Source organism: Pteropus medius, unplaced genomic scaffold, assembly GCF_902729225.1.
Source record: "Pteropus medius unplaced genomic scaffold, Ma_sr-lr_union100, whole genome shotgun sequence".
In the NCBI taxonomy this organism is placed as follows: domain Eukaryota; kingdom Metazoa; phylum Chordata; class Mammalia; order Chiroptera; family Pteropodidae; genus Pteropus; species Pteropus medius.
Genome location: NW_024347790.1, coordinates 2,370,659 through 2,391,431, shown reverse-complemented (window position 1 = coordinate 2,391,431; position 20,773 = coordinate 2,370,659). Strand labels below are relative to the sequence as shown.

At 47.2% G+C, this 20,773-nt stretch overlaps 1 protein-coding gene across 1 annotated transcript in view; it reads left to right on the top strand.

Moving 5' to 3' along the window:
• Nucleotides 1–20,773, top strand: part of FAM171A1 (family with sequence similarity 171 member A1) — a 117,498-nt gene that overhangs the window by 80,028 nt on the left and 16,697 nt on the right. The window contains 2 exon segments of the mRNA XM_039877443.1: nucleotides 4,741–4,902; nucleotides 9,069–9,245. Coding sequence (XP_039733377.1) covers nucleotides 4,741–4,902; nucleotides 9,069–9,245 — 339 coding nt within the window.

Here is a 20,773-nt window from a genome sequence, read left to right as displayed (position 1 = left end):
TTGTTTTGAAATTGTTTATAACGTAATAAAGCAGGATAAACCCATGATTAATAGGAGTTTACCTTAAAAAGTAAAAAGGCTGCCTCCCTGTTGTCTTCTCTAGAGGTACAGGATCTAATTAAATTCTGACCAGACACACCCTGAAATTCTTCCCTTATGGGACTGGGTGGGATTTCATAGATGCCTCCAGACATATGAGGTCACAATAAATGCATCTTTCCGATGGTACCTGGCCTGAGTGATCAGTGATCCTTTCATTTGAAAAGCTAAGGAAGTTTGTGTTGTTATCGATGCCATGGTTTCATAAAGAAAGCCTGGAGCAGTCTCAAGATAACGCATGATGAAGAAGCTGAGGGCTTGGTTAACTGCAAGGAGTTTTCCCAGAACGAGGCTGTATCTGAGCAGGTACAGGTTGTTGCATCTCGGGTAACAGGTAGGAGGTGCAAGCAGAAGATGGGAAGAAGCTTCAGACGTGGAGAAGATGTGCACACGAGCGGCTTGTGTGCAGGTGCAGAGGGCTGTGCAGCCCCACTTGGCCGGGGGCCGAGAGCCAATGGACAGTAAGCAGAGGGTCTCTGCTGAGGTCGCCCTGGTAGGCTAGGAACGGACACGGAGGTGAGGACGAGGGGCATGCCTTTCTGCCTTTTACACACAGAGGCTAGGGTTCCTTCTTCACAGGATTGTTGTAAATATTAAATAATATAACATGTCCGTAAGAACTTTGTATATTCTAAACTGCGCCCCTCCCTGATGGGACAGGTGGAGTAGTAGTAGTATGGGTCTGTATTGGTCTATAATGGTGGTAGTTTGGGTCTACATTGGTGGTAGTTTGTGTCTACACTGGTCCCTTGCCGCCCCTAGGGTTAATTTGGTAAGTGGTGTCCATCGACTGAAGGTTTCTGGGCGGGAAAAGGTTGTGATGAGAGTGGATTTCTAGAACAATCACTGTGTATGGAGATGAAAAGAGGAAGGTCTGAAGCATGGGGCCGTTAAGGCAAGGGGTCATGTGGGGTACTATGGGTCGGGCGGAGATGGGGTGGGAGGAAGAGATGATGCTAGAAATGTTGGTAAGGGAAGACGGGCCAGTACTGGCTCTCGGGCGAATGTGCAGAATAGTAGGGAAAATCCTGGTGATGACCTGGAATCAGACCTGGGCGTTGGGGAGCGTGGGGGGCCGTTAAGTGGGAGAGAAGGCAGATGATGATTTAGAGTGCCCGGCGGGCACCCAGGTCAAGGTGCGGAAGGCAGGCGAAGTGCAGACGTGTTGCTGGGCAGAGTCCCCACTAGAGAGGGAGGTAACGGCTGAGGTGGCGTCACTGGAGGGGGGACTTGGGAAAGAGAGAGCCCAGGAAGAGCAGAGGCAGCTGTGGCAGCCTTGGAGGGACCGTTTCATCGGAGGTAAGAGGATGGGGAAAGCACTTGCAGAAGAAAAAGCGGACAGACTCTGGAGAGACCGGAATTCGGGACCGTGAACGCCAAGAAGGGGGCGTCCCTGGGCGGGGGCGGGGAACAGTGCTGACCATTGTGGAGAGGTCAAGCGGGTGGAGGCTGAGAAACGGTCATGGGGTTTGCAGATGATTCAGCCGTCAGTTGGCATTTCCAAGGGCAGCGTGTGTTGGGGGTAGAAGCCACTTCACCAGGGGTTGGGTAGAAGGGGAGAAGGTATGTGTTTATGGGAATAATGGACTTAAAGTCACGTTTTATTGTTATTTAGATGAGGGGGAAACGGGTGTATTTGTTGGTTGGGAAGAAAAAGCCTGTGGATTATTGACGAAAGCAGAAATAGTCGGCGGGGCCAAGTCTTGCAGTGAACCAAGCAAAAGTTAGGATACTGAGGTTGACTTTGGAGATGAGCAGAGACAGAAGAGAAGAGGGAAGAACCATTTTAAAGTGCAGAGAGAGGGCGTGGTGGCCCCTGTGTTTTCAGGAGCGTAGAGTCTGAGCATTTGGAGGATGGTGCTGGAGCCCTGAGTCTGAGAGGAACAGAGGAAGTTTGAAATAGCTGTCGTGGGCCATGTGGGAGAGAGGCATGTGGGGACAGACGACACACTGTCCGTGCTCCATCTTCCCTTCGTCACCCAGTCACCTCCCGTCCTGAAAGCTGGGGCATTTAACAGCCTTAATAAATGAAGATAGACTCAAGGACCTAACCGCTCCCCCAGCCCCACACATCCCCCTTTAAATTGTATTTACACCACGGCTTAGACTAGCCTTGACCCTTACACTTCTCCAATGTTCCCTGGTTGTTTTACCAGGGAGATGTCTTGCCGCGCTCTGGGGAGGAGCATGTTTGGTTCCCCAGGGGACAGGTATGCAGGTCATGCTGGTCACAGCATGTGTCAGATCAGCTGGGCCAGCCACGCGCCCTCGTTTTAAACTTGCCCCAGCGCGCGCCCCCCAAACCCTAGCCATAGCAGATAGGCCCAGACATCTGGCTGGCCGGGGACCAAGTTCTCCTGCACAACAAGGGAAGGGAGGGCACAGGGAGGGGAGGGGAGAGGAACATCTCCCACTGAAGTGCATGACATGCTAGAGAAGGAGAGAAGGTATGAGAGAGACGGACAGACAGGTACAGAATTGGAGCAAGACACCCAGGGGACTCCAAGAGCTGGGGAGCAGGCTTGGTTTGTGGTCTCCGGGTCCCAGACCAGTCCCCGTAAGGCCAGGCTGGGCCGTCATCCTTGGGTTCAGTGTGACTCCCCTTCACCTTTCAGCAGCCTCCCTTCTCCCTGGTCTAGTGTGAGGAGGTTTCTGCTCTTTACAGCCAAGGAGCCTTCACGAAGGTCTCAACCCGCCGGCTCACGGGGGCCATTCCCAAGGTGGGAAGGGCACACGCACGTGCCCCGCCCTGTTCCGGGGTAACCAGCCTGGACTCTGCGTTCTGCCCGGACCCTCGCGAGGACAAGCCTGTCTTTCTTTGCCCTGTTACACTTTAGACATGCCGTTCCTTTCTTTGTCTCAGCAAGTTCTTTGTCTCCCTACTGCGAAACCCAGGCGTCCGCATCGTTGGCCCTGAAGAACAGTGGAGAAAGGGAAATGAGGTCTCAGAACGTTCATTATCGTTGGGGGGAAAAAAAATGGTAGACGCAAGCAATGAACGTCTTTATGTAAGCTGGGGGCGAGGACAGGAGAAAGAAAGGGTTGGCTTTTGACAGTCTGTCTCCGGGAGCATGATGGGCAAGGAGAAGGGGAGAGGCAAACCACACGTGTGGGGAGTCGGGGGAAGGGATTAGGGCGAGCGGACTGTTTCTAGCCCGGTGAGGCGCACGCCTGGGCAGTGTGAGGGTTTGAACTCTGCAGACCAAGGAGATGACGGCCAGCAGTGTCCTGTGCAATCAGAAGAGAACAGGGCCAGGGAAGAAGGGCCCAAAGGGAAAAGACAGAGCTACGTGGATGCTAGTACACCCCCAAGGATTGTTTTAGGGGTGAAGAAAGGGGCACCGAAGGGCTGGAACAGGACTGAGGTAGGTGTCCAGTTAGTTTCGGTGGAGGTGGCTGCAGTTAGGGCTGTCGTGGCTTTGGGTGCCTGGCCCCCATGAGCCCTGAAGCCAGGCCCGTGTGTGTGGAGTGGAGGACCTGTCGTTTGGGAAACTTACTCAGTGGTTTTCAGGAGCCTGGAGAGCCACCTCCATCATACGTGATCAAGCCAGCCTACCCTACACATCTGTGTGGGCGGTCAGGCCATCGGACTTCCGTGGTGTCACCTGTAGGAACTGAGACATGGGCTAGTCGATCCTCTGAACCCTAAAACCCCCTTATTCTAGATCACTTCCAGATAAGTGCATCCACCGCCCCTTAAAAGTTTCTGGTCCAGGGTCGAAAGGAGCGGACATACACAAAGCCCATCGAGTGGGACAGGAAGCCCCCAGCCGACTGTAGGGCTGCCTCATGCCTGCGGTGACCAGAATGGATCCTATAAATCCCAGGATGTATCAGGGCAGACGCTCGCCTTTGAAGAACCACTTTTATTTTAAATAGGGGCAATGCGTACCTTTGTCGGTCAACGCTACAACACCCGTTTGTATTAATCTTTGCCTTCGTGATGTTTTTGCTGGGTTCGTGCAAAGGGACTCGGCACCGTTACGTCTCGTGACTGTCGCCACCACAGCAGGTGAAAACAGGTTGAGGTTTCACAATGAAAACAACATTTGGGACAAAGTCAGACTGCACATGATGTCACAGGTAGAACCCGCAGCCTAATCTGCCACAGATAGGGTGCTCACCCCATCAGAATACGGCACCTTCCGCAGGAGGCCTGCCTGCACATTTAGGTCCCTGGATCGACGTCAGTCGGGTCTGTGGGGTTCACCCAGAGTTTACCAGTCGGAGGAGGCTGTGTTCGGAGCAGTGTCAGAGATGGTATCTCTCGCCTTGTCTGTGTAAAGAGATCGTCATCTACTCACTTCACGTACATGGACTTAGTTTCCCAAGATGTTCTTACCCCCGTCCCTAGCGCTGAAAAGACTGCTCGCAAGTCGCACTTGGAAAGCTTTTTGTTAAAACCCTAAATAACATCCTGCGTCGAAACAAATGTGACAATGGGCTATTATTTCCATCCCCATAATAGCGCGTTGTCACAGCTCTGTGTCCTGCGTGAATGGGGGATGGGCGGGGCGGCATGGGGGGCGGGGCGGGGAGCCCTGCCGAACCCCTAGAGCAGCACTCCCCGGTTTCGCCTCTTCTAAAAACAGAAGCGGCTGCTGCTTTCCCCCGGGGGTAACTCAGGGTTAATCTCTGCAGGTGCCCGGCCGCAGCCTCGCGTTCACTTCCAGAGGAGGGCTCTGAGGCTGCCCGAGAACACCAGCTACAGCGACTTGACGGCCTTTCTCACTGCCGCGGGCTCCCCCTCCGAGGTGGACAGTTTTCCGTATCTGCGAGGATTAGATGGAAACGGGACAACAGGTAATTGAAGTCCCTCCTCTGCCGTGGCAAGTTGCAGAAGTGGGCCGGAGCTCTCAGGACAAGTTCAAGTGCATTGAGGCTTATTTCAGGAATTCATTCAACAACATGGGTGAGTTTAGTTCTAGCGGCTTTGTCTCCCTGAGCGGTTCTGCTGGTACCCACTGCCTGAGCTCCTTCTGAGTATTCCTTTGGTGGAACTCAATATATTTAATTCAGAGAAGTCTTTTATTATTTGAATTTTTTTAATTTTTTTAAGTATAAGATCAGAGTTAGAGGTTTTGTGGGCCCCCCTGTCCTCAGCCTTGTCCCATTTGCCTCTGGACGTGTGACTGGCGGAGCAGCCTGCCTAGCTGGCCTCGCAGAGATGAACAGCCGCACCCACCCATGGCACAGCTGGGAGGGGAGGTGGCGCTGGGCTGATTCAGAGATGAGCAAGCCAGTGTTCCCAGCCCACAAAAAATCAGAGACACTAAAAGCCAACAGCCAGAACATTTGTGATAAAGCTTTATCAGTACAAACTGCCCTCCACTTCCAACCACAGCCACCGGCACAGGTCCTCAGGGCCAGCACGGCCCCTTGTCCTTCTGGCAACTGGAGAGTGGTGGATTCTGAAGTCCTGAATCATTTTTCCTCCCCCCGCGCCCCAACCCTCATTTTTCTGGACACTTTAGATTAGTCACAACGTAAACTTGAAAACCAGAGGCGGTTCTGGATGAGTGAGCTGCTGCATTTCCCAGGGACCATTTCATTGAATATCACTGAAATGTCTCGGACTTTATAGAAACTGATCATTCTGAAAAAGCTTTGAAACCTGAAATACCTGATTTCCTTTTGTAGAATATTAATAAATTTCCAGCTACAGATCAAGGTGACCTGGTGATTCGTCATCTCCTTTGGTATTTTCAGAAATGTTTCTTCTTCCTTTAATTTTTATGTGATGATGCGATTAATATTCAGCAATAGGCCACTGGACGGATATGTCATAGTCATCTTAAGTAAACATTATTGGGGGGAAAGTAAACATTAACTGTTGCTTTAAACGTACAGCCCTGGGAGAAAAGTCGTGTTTGGGGGCCATGATAAAGTACCATCTGAGACCTCGGTGACACCTCCATCCAGACTCTCAGACAAAACAGTGCACAATCCTGAAACCCCAGCTGGGAGGAGTGGCCTCATTGCTGGGAGCTCGTTCATTTTTCTGTGCCCCATTTCCAAGAGCTCTTGAATAAATTATGAAATCTAAGATAACGGGGGAAGAAAAACTCCAAGACGTGAGACTATCGATTTTAGAGGAGTTACGTTTCATTTTAAAGACCACTGTTCTGTCAGAGGGTAGAGAGATCTTCGAAAGGTTCTATTCATCTTCTTTTCCACGGAAATAACTGATAAGTTGACCTAGGAGGAGTTTTCCAAGAAAGGCAGCTGCTGTCTCGCACGCGCGAGGGCGTGGGAGCGTAGACCCCGTGTAGCCCCGCCCCCCGCGCCTCATCAGCGAGGCCCCGCCTCCCGGGCACTTGGTGTCCAGCTCCTCTTGTGCCCCACTGTCGTTTCTAAGAGATTTCAGCTTAGTGCATGCGACAGCCGGGACCGCAGGTGCCTGTGTGAGAGAGAGGACAGGTCATTTCTAGAGTTCAGTGAGGGTGACCGGAGGCCACCGATGGGGTCGAAACGTGCTCCGAAGGCTGGTTTCCGTGGAGCAGGAGTCACGTCCAGTTCAGAGGGAGCCGGACACAGAGAAACGCGGTCACGCGGAGATTCCGGCCCCTGCCCTGCCGGCTCGCTCCTTAGTCACCTGGCAGCACGTAGGGCGCCCTCCTCACACTGTGCCCCTACGCAGCTTCGCACTCTCCCCCGTGGTTGCTGAGAAAGCGCAGCGTTGGTCTGTGACGTTCCCAGGAGGATTTCCAGCAATTACTTCTGCTGGTAACTAACTCTAGGGAGACAGAGAGGAGTCAGTAAAATGATTGATGGGTGAAACGCTCCTGAAGTCCGGAAAAGTTGGTGATAGAATGAACGCAAAGCCAGACAGAAACCTAGATGCAATCTGAGCAGAACCCCGCATTTACAAGTGACAACCCGTAGGCCTCCGAGCTTGGGCCGGCGGTGCTACCCCCTCGTCCTATGGCTTTGGCCTGACACCTGTCTTTATTCGGACATGGCAGGAGCCAGGTAACAATGGAACAGAACGGAAAGACCTCCTGATATACAGAACTCGGTGTTTTGTATAAAGTTACAGTCTCATAACAAGGACCGGAAGGAAAAAGAATTTAGCCCTTCGAAGTAGGAAACTTTCCAGAATAAAGAAAGGGTAGGTCACTTGGGAGGCATTTAGTGGGGCGTTGAGAAAGGAGAGGCCTCAGCAAGCAGATAGAATCACCTGCCGTGTCTTCAGACGACTTTGAAAAGAATATTAAATCGCATGAACCTAGCGCATATTGCTTTACGTTAATAGGCCCTTTTCCGCAGCGCTGTATTCACTTCCGAATGTTTATGGCTGAGTCCGGTAACTCAAGTCCAGCCTCTTTAGTTTTGCACAGGAGAAAAATGAAGCCCAGAGGGGCGAAATCCCTTGCCCAAGGCCACATAAGCAGTTAATGGCCGATCGGGCACGGGAGCCCGGCTTCCTGGGCCAGGGATGTGCGAGATAATGAGAAGGGAGGATGGAAAGCGCTCGGCAGGGCTGCCGTTTCTGGGCACCAGGAGAGGATGGAAGGTATGTCTGGAGGGCTCTCCTTTCCTGCTGCTTCCCCTGCAGATTTCCCACCTCCAGATTGATGGAACAGGCCGCACTACCTAACCGAAAACATTATTCCCGAGTCGTTTGTCAGTTACTTACTTTCTCTTCGTTTAAGTTTTATCTCATCTGGAGAGGCGCATTGTGGACCTGGCTTTGCTTCCATGTCACCTTTGGACAATGGCACATGTAGGCCTCCATCCATGAGATATTTTGACCAGAAATATGGTACATTCTGGGTTTGGGGTTTTTTTGGTATTTTTTTTTTTTTAACTCTAAAATGAAATGACCCAACTAAAAGATTTAAGAACTTGAATCTATGATTCCATTGTGGACTTTTTGATCAAATCCCCACATCCATGACTTTCCCTGTGAAAAAACAGAGACGGGTATAAATTATACAGGGTAGTGTTGTCATTAGTTGTATAGAAGTTGCCATACAAAGAGTTTAGCTATAACTCGTTGAAACTCTAAAATTCACTGGGTTTGCTTTAAATGTTTAAATTTAGTCCTATTCGGAGATTTGCATTAGCCCAGGTAGTTGAAGGATAGGTAAGTATATAAGTAGCTTAAGTAGAAATCCTATAGATTGTGTTCTAATGTAGCTTAAAATTTTTTATCACTGCATTTTCGTCGTCATGTTTAAGGAAAGATTTAAAATTATGAAAATACATTTTATGTGATATTATATTTCACTAGAGAAATTTTTTTCTAAAATGGATTGCTTACGTGTATAAATATGATATCATTCTCATAAGCATTCCCTAATTTATCTGTAAAGTAGGTAGTCATTAAAGCATTGGCTTGGATGAAAGGCCTCTAATGCAGAATAATTGGCATATTAAATTCCTTTTAAACAGATCAGCATAACAATGGCAACTAAAACAACTCATAAATATTTCAAGCCCAGGTTTTCAATAAAAGTGTACTTTGAGTAGAAGTAAGTTAATATTTTGAAGCACTCTTTGAAGAAATTTCCTTTTTTTCTTTTTCTTTTTTTGCAGTCTCTCATTGAAAATATTCGGTTTTATTTTAGAAATCTGTCAAGTAATTGACATGGGCATGGGGTGTACTCCGTATAGGAGTCAATTTAAGGGATTTCCACACACGCCTCCTGTCATGTTATAGATGAGCTTCCCTTCTGAGGCCCTTTTTGAAAGTAAAAACACAGTTGTTAGAACCCTTAGGCCATTTCCCTTCTCCAGCCTCTCTGGGCCTCAGTTTCTTTCTATGTAAAATGGGGGCTTCACCCGCCTTAGAAGGGCATGGTGAGGACTTCATGTGTAAAGTGCCTCGTACAGTCCCTGGCAGATGGGAGGTACCGTACTCAGTAAATGGCAGCTATTACTATTTTTTTCGGAAACGGTTTCCGCAGCCCCGCGTAGGGTCCTTTGTGTGCGTGTGATGGATGGAGCATGCCTCTTGCTTGCAGGAAACGGCACCAGGTACGACCTGACCCCAGTCACAGCCGTCAGTGTGCACTTGCTCAGCAGCGATGGAACGCCCGTGCTGGTGGATGGCCCCATCTATGTCACCGTGCCCCTGGCCACACAGAGCAGTCTGAGGCACAACGCCTATGTCGCAGCGTGGCGGTTTGACCGGAAGCTGGGTAAGCGGGACTCCTGTCTAGCTGGTGATCGGCTGATGGATGACTTTATGACTGGTTGGTTTTCCTTTGGAGAGGCCTGTGCAAGTCTCCTTTTCTCGAAGGTATGGAGTGCCCAGTACTCGCAGTGTATTGTGTGGTTTGCGGTGGGTCAAACTTACTCCACCGTGACTTTCAGGCATGTTCTTTGGGATTTTGTTCTTCTTCTTTCCTTTTTTGCACATTTCAGCTAATTTACTTGAAACGTAATCGGAGCTAAAATTGGCTCCCCTGATTTTTATCCTTTTATACTTTCAAAGGCCGTAATGCTCTCTCTTGGTCACGTGGTTCCCTTTTTCTGTTTTCTGAAAGAGGGAAACCATCAACAACATGCTACAAAAGAAGAAAAGAAAAGCCACCTATAATTCACCACCTAGAAAAGACCACTAATAGTATTTCGTCTTGTATCCTTCTAGCCATTCCACTACGTTCATGTGTATTGGTTATCTATTGCTGCGTAACAAATGGCCCGAAAACTCAGCAGCTGTACACAACAGTGAACACCTGTTATCTCACAGATTTGGAGGGTCAGGAGTCCAGGCACGGCGCAGCTGGTGGTTCTGGCTCAGGGCCTCTGGCAAGGTTGCAGACAGGCTGGCAGCCAAGGCTTTGCCTATCTCGAGGTTCAGCTGGCACTGGTGAGCACAGTGTCAGTCTCACGGGTTGTTGGAGGCCTCCGCTCCCCACAGGCTCTGCCTAGAGCCTTCACTTCCTTGCCATCTGGGCCTCTCCATCAGGCTCCTCACATCACAGCAGCTTGCTTCCAGCAGAGCAAGTGATCCAAGAGAAAATTAAAAAAGAAATAAAAATTTAAAAAGCACTAGTAGGCAAAATAAATAACCTAATGTCAGAGTGACACACCATCGCTTCCTTCCATATGCCGTTGGTCACAGAGCCCAACGCTGGTCCAGTGTGGAGTGGGCCGCATGGGCGTGTGAACACCAGGAGGTGGGCATTGGGGCCCTCTTAGAGGCCGCCTTCCACAAAATATGTATTTCACAGAAACGGGGTTATATGCTACGCACTGTTCTCTGTCTTGCACTTAAAAATCATTTGTAAATCACAAAAATCTTTCCGTACGTAGCATTAGCTATTACTCTGCAGTGTTATGTTAATGAGTGCGTCATATTCCATCATGTGGATGTGTCATAACTTGATTGCTTGGTACCGATAATTAGGAAAAACATTACTGTTCTTAACAATACCGCAATAAATATCTTCGTGGCTAAATGTTTATGCTTATTTCCTTAAGAAAATAATTTAGAAGAAGTGGAATTGCTGAGTGAAAAATGTGCAAAATTCTAAAATTTTTAATACCTATTTCCAAATGTTTCTACAGTAAGTGTTTTAGCTGACACTCCTATTAGCAATATGGGAGGACGTGCTTATGCTTAGGATTCCGATGGCACATTGGTTCCTGTACCATTTCGGTCCCTGGTCCCGAGAAAGTCAAAGCTGGAAAATACCAGTTCTCAAATAACGCAATTCAGATTATTGGGAGATATATATATATATATGTGTGTGTGTGTATATATATACGTATGTGTGTGTGTATATATATATGTGTATATATGTATATATATGTATATATATGTATATATACACACACACACACACACACACATAAATGTATTTTCGAAGAGACTTAATTCCTTGAGTACTCAAAGTATAGGAATTTATATTTGGAACTACATGCCTGTTGGGCTTTCCGGGGTTTAGGGATAGAGGGGTTGTTTTGTTCTACTTTCTAAATAATCACTAACAGATTCCGTAATTGTGTGGGACTCATGGATTTTACCAGATATACTGAACTCGACGTTGTTACTGGGGTTGTTCTGCCACATTAACATACCCTGCACGAAGTAAGAAGGGTACTTTGCGTGTGGTTGGTGTGTGTTCTCTGCGACTTGGTGATTTTTTTTTTTGAGGCATCGTAGTCACGGTCGGGACAGAAGAAGCCCTGGGCCTCCTGGAAGAAAGCAGCTTGACGGGAGTGTGACTGGGAGACTCTCTGAAGGGCAGGGGAGCGCTGATGGATAAGGAGGAGTGGAGAAGAAGTAGGAAGGAGAGAGGGGAAAGCTTGCACTTCGTATCCTGAAAACCTGGGTTCTGCTGCTTGTGAAGCTGTCAAGTCCCTTGTGCAAATCACTCGTGCCTGTTTTCTTACTTGTGCAAGACCGCATTTGTCGATTCTCATTCATTCGCTTTGTGGATTCTGCCTCTCTCCGCGGGCCCACCCTGCTGGCCCCGAACACCCTTGGTCAGTGTTCTGGAGAGGCAGCGCAGCGTGTGGTTAAGAGCAGGGACGCTGGGGGCACGCCGACTTGGAATTCCAGCTGTGCTACCCAGTGGCTGTGTGGCCCTGGCCAAGTTACTTAACCTTTCTGTGCCATAGTTTCCTCAACTGTGACATGCGGATAATAATAGGACTTAATGAGTGTATTAAAGTTCTCCCCAGAGAAACAGAGCCGACAGGATATGTGCGTGTGTATAATATATAGAAAATTATGTATATGTATGTATTTATATGGTGGGGGAGAAAGGGAGGGGAGAGGGAGAGAGATCGATGCGTCGATTTTAAGGAATTGGCTTATGTAATTGCGGAGGCCGGCACGTCCAAAATCTTGGAGGACCAGCAGGCTGGATACCCAGGCAAGAGTCGATGTTGCAGTTTGCATCTGAAGGTAGGCTGCTGGCAGAATTTCCTCTTCCTTGGGGGAAGTCGGTGTTTTTCTTAAGGCCTTTAACTGATTAGATGAGGTCCACCCACATGATGAACAGACATCTGCTTTACTCAGTCTATATATATGTATATGTTAATCTCATCATAAAAACACCTGCACGGCAACATCCAGACATGTTTGAACAAATATCGGGGGACCGTGGCCTAGCCAAGTTGACACATAAAATTAACCACGCCAAGGAGTGAATATTTGTAAGAAGCTTAGTATGGTGCCTGGTATCCACAGGAAGTGTGCGCTCAGCGTTTATGAAGTAGATAAAGGTCTCCCCATTCTGTAGAAGGCTGACCCGGACCGTGCCATCCAGACCTCTTTCCCAGATTTCCCTGAGCCCTGATTTCTTGAAGGATCGTCCCCCGCGTGCTGCCTCCGTTTCTCGACCCACTACAGTCCTGCTTCTGCTTCTGCCCCGCCCCCCGCTCTAACTAACATCACTAAGTTCCCCAGCAGCTGCATGATCATCAAGTCAGGTGACCTCCTCATCCTGTGGGATGTCTCTGCAGCATTTGGTGGTTTCCCTTCCTCTGTAGAGGGCCCCGCTCCTTCCTTGGCACTTAGACTCGGTGTCCCCCTGGGTCCTCCTCGTCTGCCAGCCCCTGGGGCCTGCCCTGCACCCAGCCCATAACTTACTTTCTCTGCAGTCTCTGGGGCATCTGGCCGCTTCCCACACTCCCACAGCTACCTGTGTACCCAAGTCTCATTCTCTGCTCTGTGGGTCTCACTGTCTGCTAGACATCTGTTTCTGGATGTCCTACAGGAGACCCAAAAAAGTTAAACATGTCTAAAACTGAGACCCATCGACTCCCCTCACTCCAGCCTCTCTCCCTGTTCATTTCTGTGTGTCCTCTCTTGACTGAGGGTGTCATCCGTCAGACATCACCGTGGAAGCCTCAGAGTCATCCGCAGTGTGTTCTTTTGCTTCACCTCCCCTCCTCAGCCGCAGCCGTGTCTGGTCCCTCGCAAAGCCATGTGAATGTCAGGTCAGGCTTTCTCCGACTCACCCTCTCCCCTCCATCTCTGCGGTGCCTCTGCCTCGGTTCAGACGCTTCCCGCTTTTCTGGCCAATTCCAGCAGCTGTCTGACCGCCTCCTGACTCTCTCTCCTTCCCCCGGGTCTTCGTGACTTGCCGTTCGGCTCCAGAGACCTCTTTCCCACGCAGAAAGCCCCAGAGAGATTCCCGGCGAGGCTGGCCCTGCCCATCTCTCTCCTCATTCCCAGCCACTGCCTTCTGCACTCTCTGTTGCTACCCTTCCCTGGGGTGCTGAGGACGCCCTCATAGCATGTCACTTCGTGTGAGCAGGGTCTCTCCTTCCAAATCCCTTTCTCCATCCCCTAAACAGTGACTGAGGCACAGCGGACATATTACAGTGGTACTAGGAGCATGTAAGGGACATGGTCTTGCACTTTCTAGTTATTATCTGTGACCTTGCTGACTCTTACTGACCCTTGAATCCTGATAATCAAGATCAGTGCCAACTAAAATCTTTGTTGAATAAGTGAATCAGACGAGGGTCATTTAGTTGTTTTAAAAGTCAGGGCAGATTAAGATACTATAGTGTAACATTTGTGCTTAAGATGAGTATATACATAGGATTTACCTTCACATATCTATGTGTACGTACAATAAAAGGGTGATGCTCTGAGCTCTCGTTTAGAGAAAGGACAGTTATATTGGATTCTCTTCCACCTGGAGCTTCCATCCTTGCCGCATTATCCTTCTACCCATTTCTGCCTCCTCTTTTTCGAATGACTGTATTTGAACATGGATGACCAGGGCTGGGAATACGAAAGGCTATGTTGAATAACATGGGTTTGAACAGCACGGGTCCACTTACTTTTTTTTTTTCAGTAAATATACAGTCGGCCCTCTGTACCCCCGGGTTTTGCAACCATGAATCAGAAACAGTATTTTCAGTCTGTGATTGGGGGTCTGCAGATGTGGCCGGCCGTGTGCGTTCTTCTACACCACTTTATACAGGGACCTGAGCATCCACAGGTTTTGGTAACTCAGAGGGGTCCAGAATCTCCCGTGATTCTGAGGTATGACTAAGTTTTGGGGGAGTCAGGAGTTAAACAAGGATTCTCTACTCTGCAGAGACGATCAGCCCCCCTAACCTCTATGCCGTTCAAGGGTCAACTGTACGGCGACACTTTCTCAAGGGATTCACACATGTATATGTCGTAACAATGTGGCACAGATCTGTAGAAGGAGCATCCTCGCTCTCATTAGTTCATTTGGTATACAGCTCACGAATAACAAAAATTTACTTTAAAAAAATGTTGATACATGTGGCGGCCTGAATAATGGCCTCTTGAAGATCTCTCTATCCACATCCCTAGACCCCGTGAGTATTGCTTCGTGGTTGTACAGATGTGATAAAGTTAAGAATCTTGAGATGGGGAAATTCTCCGGGATTACCCAGATGGGCCCCCTGTAATCACAACGCTCCTGGTAGGAGGGACGCAGGGAGGGTCATGATCAGAGAAGATGGCAATGTGACGATAGAAGCGGAAGTTGGGATGATGCTCTTTGAAAACAGAGGAAGTGGCCACAAGCGAAGAAACGGGTCCTCCCTTCAGCGCCTCCAGAAAGAACCGGCCTTGCCGACATCTCGACCGGAGCCCAGTGAAATGGGACTTCTGACCCCCAGAAGCAAAAAAGAATACATCCGTATTGTTGTAAGCCCCTAAATTTGTCGTGATTTACTACAGCAGCGACAGGAAACGAGCACAAAACAGAAATCAGTGAAGCCTCTAGAGTTACCCAATTCTCTATTTTCTCCTTGGAGAGAATCCCCCTGGCAGTGAGCCTTTTTCCATTGGGAGTCTTCATTGGGTAGTTGATCTATTTCCATATAAATGGTCTTTTTAACTTAGCATCTACTGTGAAAAACGTTACTGCCAATTTTCTGGCTATAACAGATTGTATGTGTGCAGAGAAAAAGCCAACATTTGGATAGTCATTCAAAAATAATCAAATGAATTAAAATGTGTTTTCTGAAAACTTTATCTTTAAGATTGGATGGACATTTCAAAGAAACCATATGTCCTTTAACTTACGAAACTCAGTGGAAGCCTACATATTTCATAGGGTTTTTTTTTTACTATTATTATATTTAATCAATAGTATTATTTAAGTAGAAATTGTTTCAATTACGTTAAAAGTTCTGAGGCAGTATTATCAGATCGGGGAAAAAAATCAGAACACATCTTAAGCATATAACACTATTTACTAATTGACTGCTCTTTATGATTAATTCAAATACAATAATCACTTCAAACCAGTTTAACACTTTAAGTTATCTACTTTGAGATAAGTTTAAGTAATTGCAACTCCAAAATGTTTAACAGCCAGATACAGCAATTCGTGAATCCATTAAAAAAATTTCACGTGAGTGTCAGCAAACCGTGTCCCAAAAGCTAAGAATGGTTTTTACATTTGTAAATGGTTGGAGAAGGAATATCTCATGACACATGAAAAGTAAATGAAATTCAAATGTAAGCTTCGCTAAAGAAGGTTTTATTGGATGCTATAGCCCAATAGTGAATGTTTTTATCCCCCCTACAAAATTTATATATTGGAACCTAATCCCCCATGCGATCGTGTTTGGAAGTGGGGCCTTTGGGAGGCGATTAGGCCTCGTGAATGGGATTAGCATCCCTATAAAGGGGACCCCAGAGAGATCCTTTGCCCCTTCCTTATAGTGAGAAGATGTCATCCATGAACCAGGAAGCAGGTCCTCACCGGGCACTGAATCCGATGGCACCTTGATCTTGGACTCCCCGGGCTCCAAAACTATGAGAAATGAATTTCTGTTGTTTATAAGCCACCCAGTCCATGGTATTTTTTTATAGCAGCCCAAAGGGACTAGGACGTTGGAACACGGCCATGCCCATTTGTTTGCATATGGGCTATATGAGTACTTTCTCACTACACCCGCGGAGTCGAATAGCTGTGACAGACTATATGTCCCCACAAATGGAACATATTTACTGTCTGGCCTTATTCCAGAAAAATTTTGTGATCCCTGATCTAAAATACATTCAACAGGGAAGTTCTTACCATTTTAGTATAAGAATGCAAATAGACTCTACACTGTGCAGGGCCGCACTTGATCCAGCCACAGTTCCTACTTCCTGTTATCTGGGTAGACCTCCAGCATTTAGCCAGAGTGACCGTTGATGCTCAGAATAATAACACCTTTATAGGACAAGATTCCAAACTCTGTAAAGAAAGAGGAAATTCTTCTTCAGTTCCATGGGATTTCTGTTTGAAAAATAAATCCACATTTTAACACTAACTGGAATATGTCAATCCGTGACTGCTGGATAATCGAACATTTACTCTTAGGAGAGAGACCATTAGAGTCGAGTCAGTCTTTGACGTTGCCGTTTATCACAGTTGTCTTTTTTCTAATGGCTGCGGTTGTCTTTTGGTTTTTTTTCTTTTGCAACAGGCAAAGAATTGTTCATTATAGAAATTAGCATCTCTGTATTTCGACCCACATGTTCATTGGAGGGTGACCTAACAAATTAACATTCTCCTAGAACATGCCGTTGAATTTTGTCTAGTATGCTGCAGCAACATGAATTGGCTAATTGTTATGTGTACCCTCAGGGAAAAAAAAATTTTTTAAGAAGCGCCAGTTGCATGTACTAGACTTGAAACTTTGCTGCATTTACATGCGGTGCCAAAGCCGTCGTGTGAAAATGCCACTTGATTTATGGTGCGAGAGAGGACTCAATTTAGTGAGTCTTACGTCTTTTCCTTCGAGGAAGCAGTAGGTGTCTTTAATTTATGATTTTCTAATGGTGCTCTCTTTCGAAGAGTGGTACAATGCCAGTGCCGTGCCCCAGGTGTCAGGGTGTGTCTGAGGGGATGGAACAAAGGAGACATACACAGCTTATCGATCAGGTGCAGGGGGCCAGTTTGACCCAGATGAAGTTTTGTCGGTCATGGCGAATGCCGCTTAGCTGAGGCTTTCTGGACCGTGAGAGATGATTATGTCAGCTCGCTTTTACAAGCATTTACGCTCTTTCTCCTTTAACTGGGACAGCAGATGGCTGTCCGATGTTCTGGGTCGTCAGACTGCGATCTGACTTGCTGCCCTGGGGAATGGACCCTTGTGACCAAGCAAACCAGGTCAGTGGTTTGAATTTAAAGTCACCAACTGACATCAAGTGGCAAAGAAATCGAGATTGTGTGTGTGTGTGTGTGTGTGTGTACTGAGAACACATAAGATTTCCCTTCTTAGCAAATTCTACGTATATAATAAAGTACTGTTAAGTATAATCACATGGTTGTACCTTAGATCTCCAGTCCTTATTCATCTTGCATAACAGATTTTGTGCCCCTGGGTCAACCTCTCCCCATTTGCCCCCATCCCCCGCCCCTGGTAACCATCACTCTACTGAGCTTCTATAAGTCCAACTATTTTAAATTCCACATAAAAGTGGGATCACACACTATTTGTCATTCTGCGTCTGGGTCATTTCACTTAGCATAAGGCCTTCTAGGTTTATCTACATAGTCCCAAATGGCCGGATAAAGAAATCAAGATTTAAGATTCCGGATGGGATGATGTTTCTACTGTTTAACGCTACCTGAGGTTACTTGATTTGAATCCTCTCATTCTAATGAGATGACAGGAATAAAAGCATGTTCTAAGTGAAGCTGCCTCGTAGAATCCAGTTTTAACTGCCTTCCCAAAACACAGCCTGCAGAGCGTGTGTGGGTTGCTATAGAAATGGTGGTTCCTGAACCAGCTTCTTATCATGTATGGCGTGTATGTATCAGGCACTAGAGAGGCCCACTCATAACGGTCCTGGAGTGGATTTGTCTCTGCTTCTCGTGGTGATGATGGTGCTGGACTCCCTGAATGAGTCCTTTTGGGTAAGTCATGGCCAGCCTGCCCTTGAAGGTAGAGCCTGACTTAAAATATAGCTTTAAGATTTTGTTCCATTTCATTGGTTTTTTTGGAGGGAGGAGGGGGCAGGAGTTCTTAAAGCACTAAATTATGTTTGTAACTTTAGGAAAATGAAAATATCGCTCGCTTATTTTTTTCTCCGTATATCGTGAGCCACGCATCCAGATAGAAGAGGGCATATTGCAGTACTGAAGTGCAATGGCTAATTACAAGATGAACTCGATTACGTTGGGTGAGCAAAAGTTAGAACAAAGGGAGTTCATTTCTCTAACAATTAAATTCGCATGATATTAATTTTAGACCCATATGCATAATCTTTAATTTTTCAAAAAAAACAGACTTAACAGTTAAGGGTATTAAACAAAGCAAGAAGCCAGCTTATCTAGCTACGTGGTGATCTGTATATCCTTAAGAAAGAGGGTCTGAAATAGTTCTCGCGGTGAAGGCTGTTTCTTAGAAACAAAGAAATAACTCTCAGGAAAAGTGTCTACTTTGATTCCTCCAGGTATTAAAATTGCCCATAAAAGCGAATCGGGCTTCTATTAGATATGGGGGGGGACGGGGCGGGGGGCAGGGTAATTTTACCTGCATCTTTTTGCCACGACGGACCATTAGCACCACGGTTGTGTCCCCCGCCGCCCACTGTCCAGGAGGAGTGGAGTAAGGCCGCGGAACACACACGCTGCCCGTGGGGAGGACGCGTGCAGTGACCTCAGACCATGGACATTTGTTTGTCGGTGTTACCTAGCAACCCAGAAAACAACCTTGTAACGTCAGTCCGTTCCTAAGAATTGTTAAGCCTTTTGTGTTCATAGTCCTCTTCCCCCACCCAAAATGAGACCTAATTTTCCTAAAGTGTCATTTCATATAAGTCTGGAACTTCCGATGCTCAAGTTTCACTGAAACCATTTTTGGCCAGCTTTACAAGTGACCGTTACACGCCATGTGGTCTGGCGTGTATCGATCAGTATGTTCCTCCTGGAAGAAAATGTGTCTTATGTTATAGCCAATTCTGAACCACCACTTATGGAATATTCATTCTGTGGGTCATCCATCTGTGGCAGGTCTGCAGCCTCCTGTCGGCTCCCCCATCACCTGGAAGCCTCAGGGCCCACTTGCTTTGCTGCTATGGGTTTGGATTTTAAGGACTGCATCTGACGTGCTTGTCCTGGTATCAGCCTGGGTGAAAAATAGTAAGGAAGACAAAGCTGCCATAATTTTTTTTCAGAACCCAACACTTTAAAAATGTCTTCTGCTTTCAATGATCTCCACTGAAATAGGTAGTTAAAAGGTAAAAGACACAGCGTAATAGTCCATACATTTGACTATTGCTCTGTGTCACGTGTAGCAGGAGTGTAGGCAGCGTGGAGCACAACCATTAAGACACCTTGGACTTGAATACTGGCTCCTCCTCAGATTACCAGCTGTGTGATCTCGAGCAAGTCCTTTAACCTCTGGTTAGATGCCTCTGTTTTCTCATCTATGAAATGGGAGTAATGACAATCCTTGTCCCTCCCTTATAGAAATGCTGTAGATTGAGAACACTTAGCACAGTGCCCGGCACTTGGTAAAGAGCTCCCTGAATGTTAGCCATTGTTGTTATAATCATCACTGCTCATATTTAGTTTCTGTACTTTGGGTGGAGCAGGATACAAGAGAGAAAGGTGGGTACGGTGAAGTCCTAGTGTCTTTCAGTTTAATCTGCCAGTCTCGGCTGGCATGCCCCGGGCATCCAATCTGATGGGTTGGTTCCCAGGCTGTACGAGTTATTCCATATTTTGAATATCATTGCCATTCCTCTGTTTCCAGATGACTCTTCAAGTTCAGAATAAGTAATGCCCTTTAATTCAAGTAACGTAATTTGTGTGCAGAGCGGGCGTTTCGCCGGGGTGTGAGCCCCGCTGGCTGTCCGGCATCTGAACTCTAACTCACCTTGCTCTTGTCCTTGGTCTTGACTCAGCACCCTTGGACTTCACAGCAGCCAGGTGTTTGTCCTCACTTGACAGGGGGAGGAAACCGAGGTTGGAGGCTTGGGACGAACGAAGGTCTCAGACGTCCAGGCTCCCCTGAGTAAGCTCCCATGTTTGCCCAGCTGAAGCCTATAGACCCCCAAGGGTTTCTGTGGGGTCTGGGAATTGTCCAGCGAGATTTTTAATCCTGGGATTCGGATGATACTTTTTAAAAACTTAACATAAAAAACATTCTCTGTCATCTGGATTCAATACAGAATTTTTCCAGTTTTATCGTGCTGTGATTGACATGCAGCACTAAGGTATACGGCATAACGGTTCGACTCACATATATTGAGAAATGATTACCACAGTAACTTTAGTTAACATCCATCATCTCGTATAAACACCAAAAAAAAAAAAAAAAAAAAAAAGAAGAAGGAAAAAACAAAAGGCTTGTTCTTATCATGAGAACTCGTAATTTCTACTTCTAGCACTTTTCACATACACCATGCAATGGCATTAACTACAGTTACCGTGCCGTGCTGTCCATCCCCAGGACTTAGAGCTGCAAGTTGGTACCTCTGAACCACCTTCATCCGGTTCCCCTCCCCCACACCCTCCGAGTACAGAAATTAAAACCATCAGATACTTTCACTGTGTGAATTTCCATTTACGAATAGATGAGTGATAGGATAGGACCACTACGAACTGAACAGCGGACAGTGTCACCCATAAAGGACGCAACCCCCTGTATTAAGGAAACATGAAATCCAAGTATGCTGCAGGAGGAAGATTTCGTGGGAACTTCAGCCAGAGAAAGGTGGGGAGAAGTGGACGGTAGGCACAGCTAGTCGAAGAAGCCTCACCCTAGC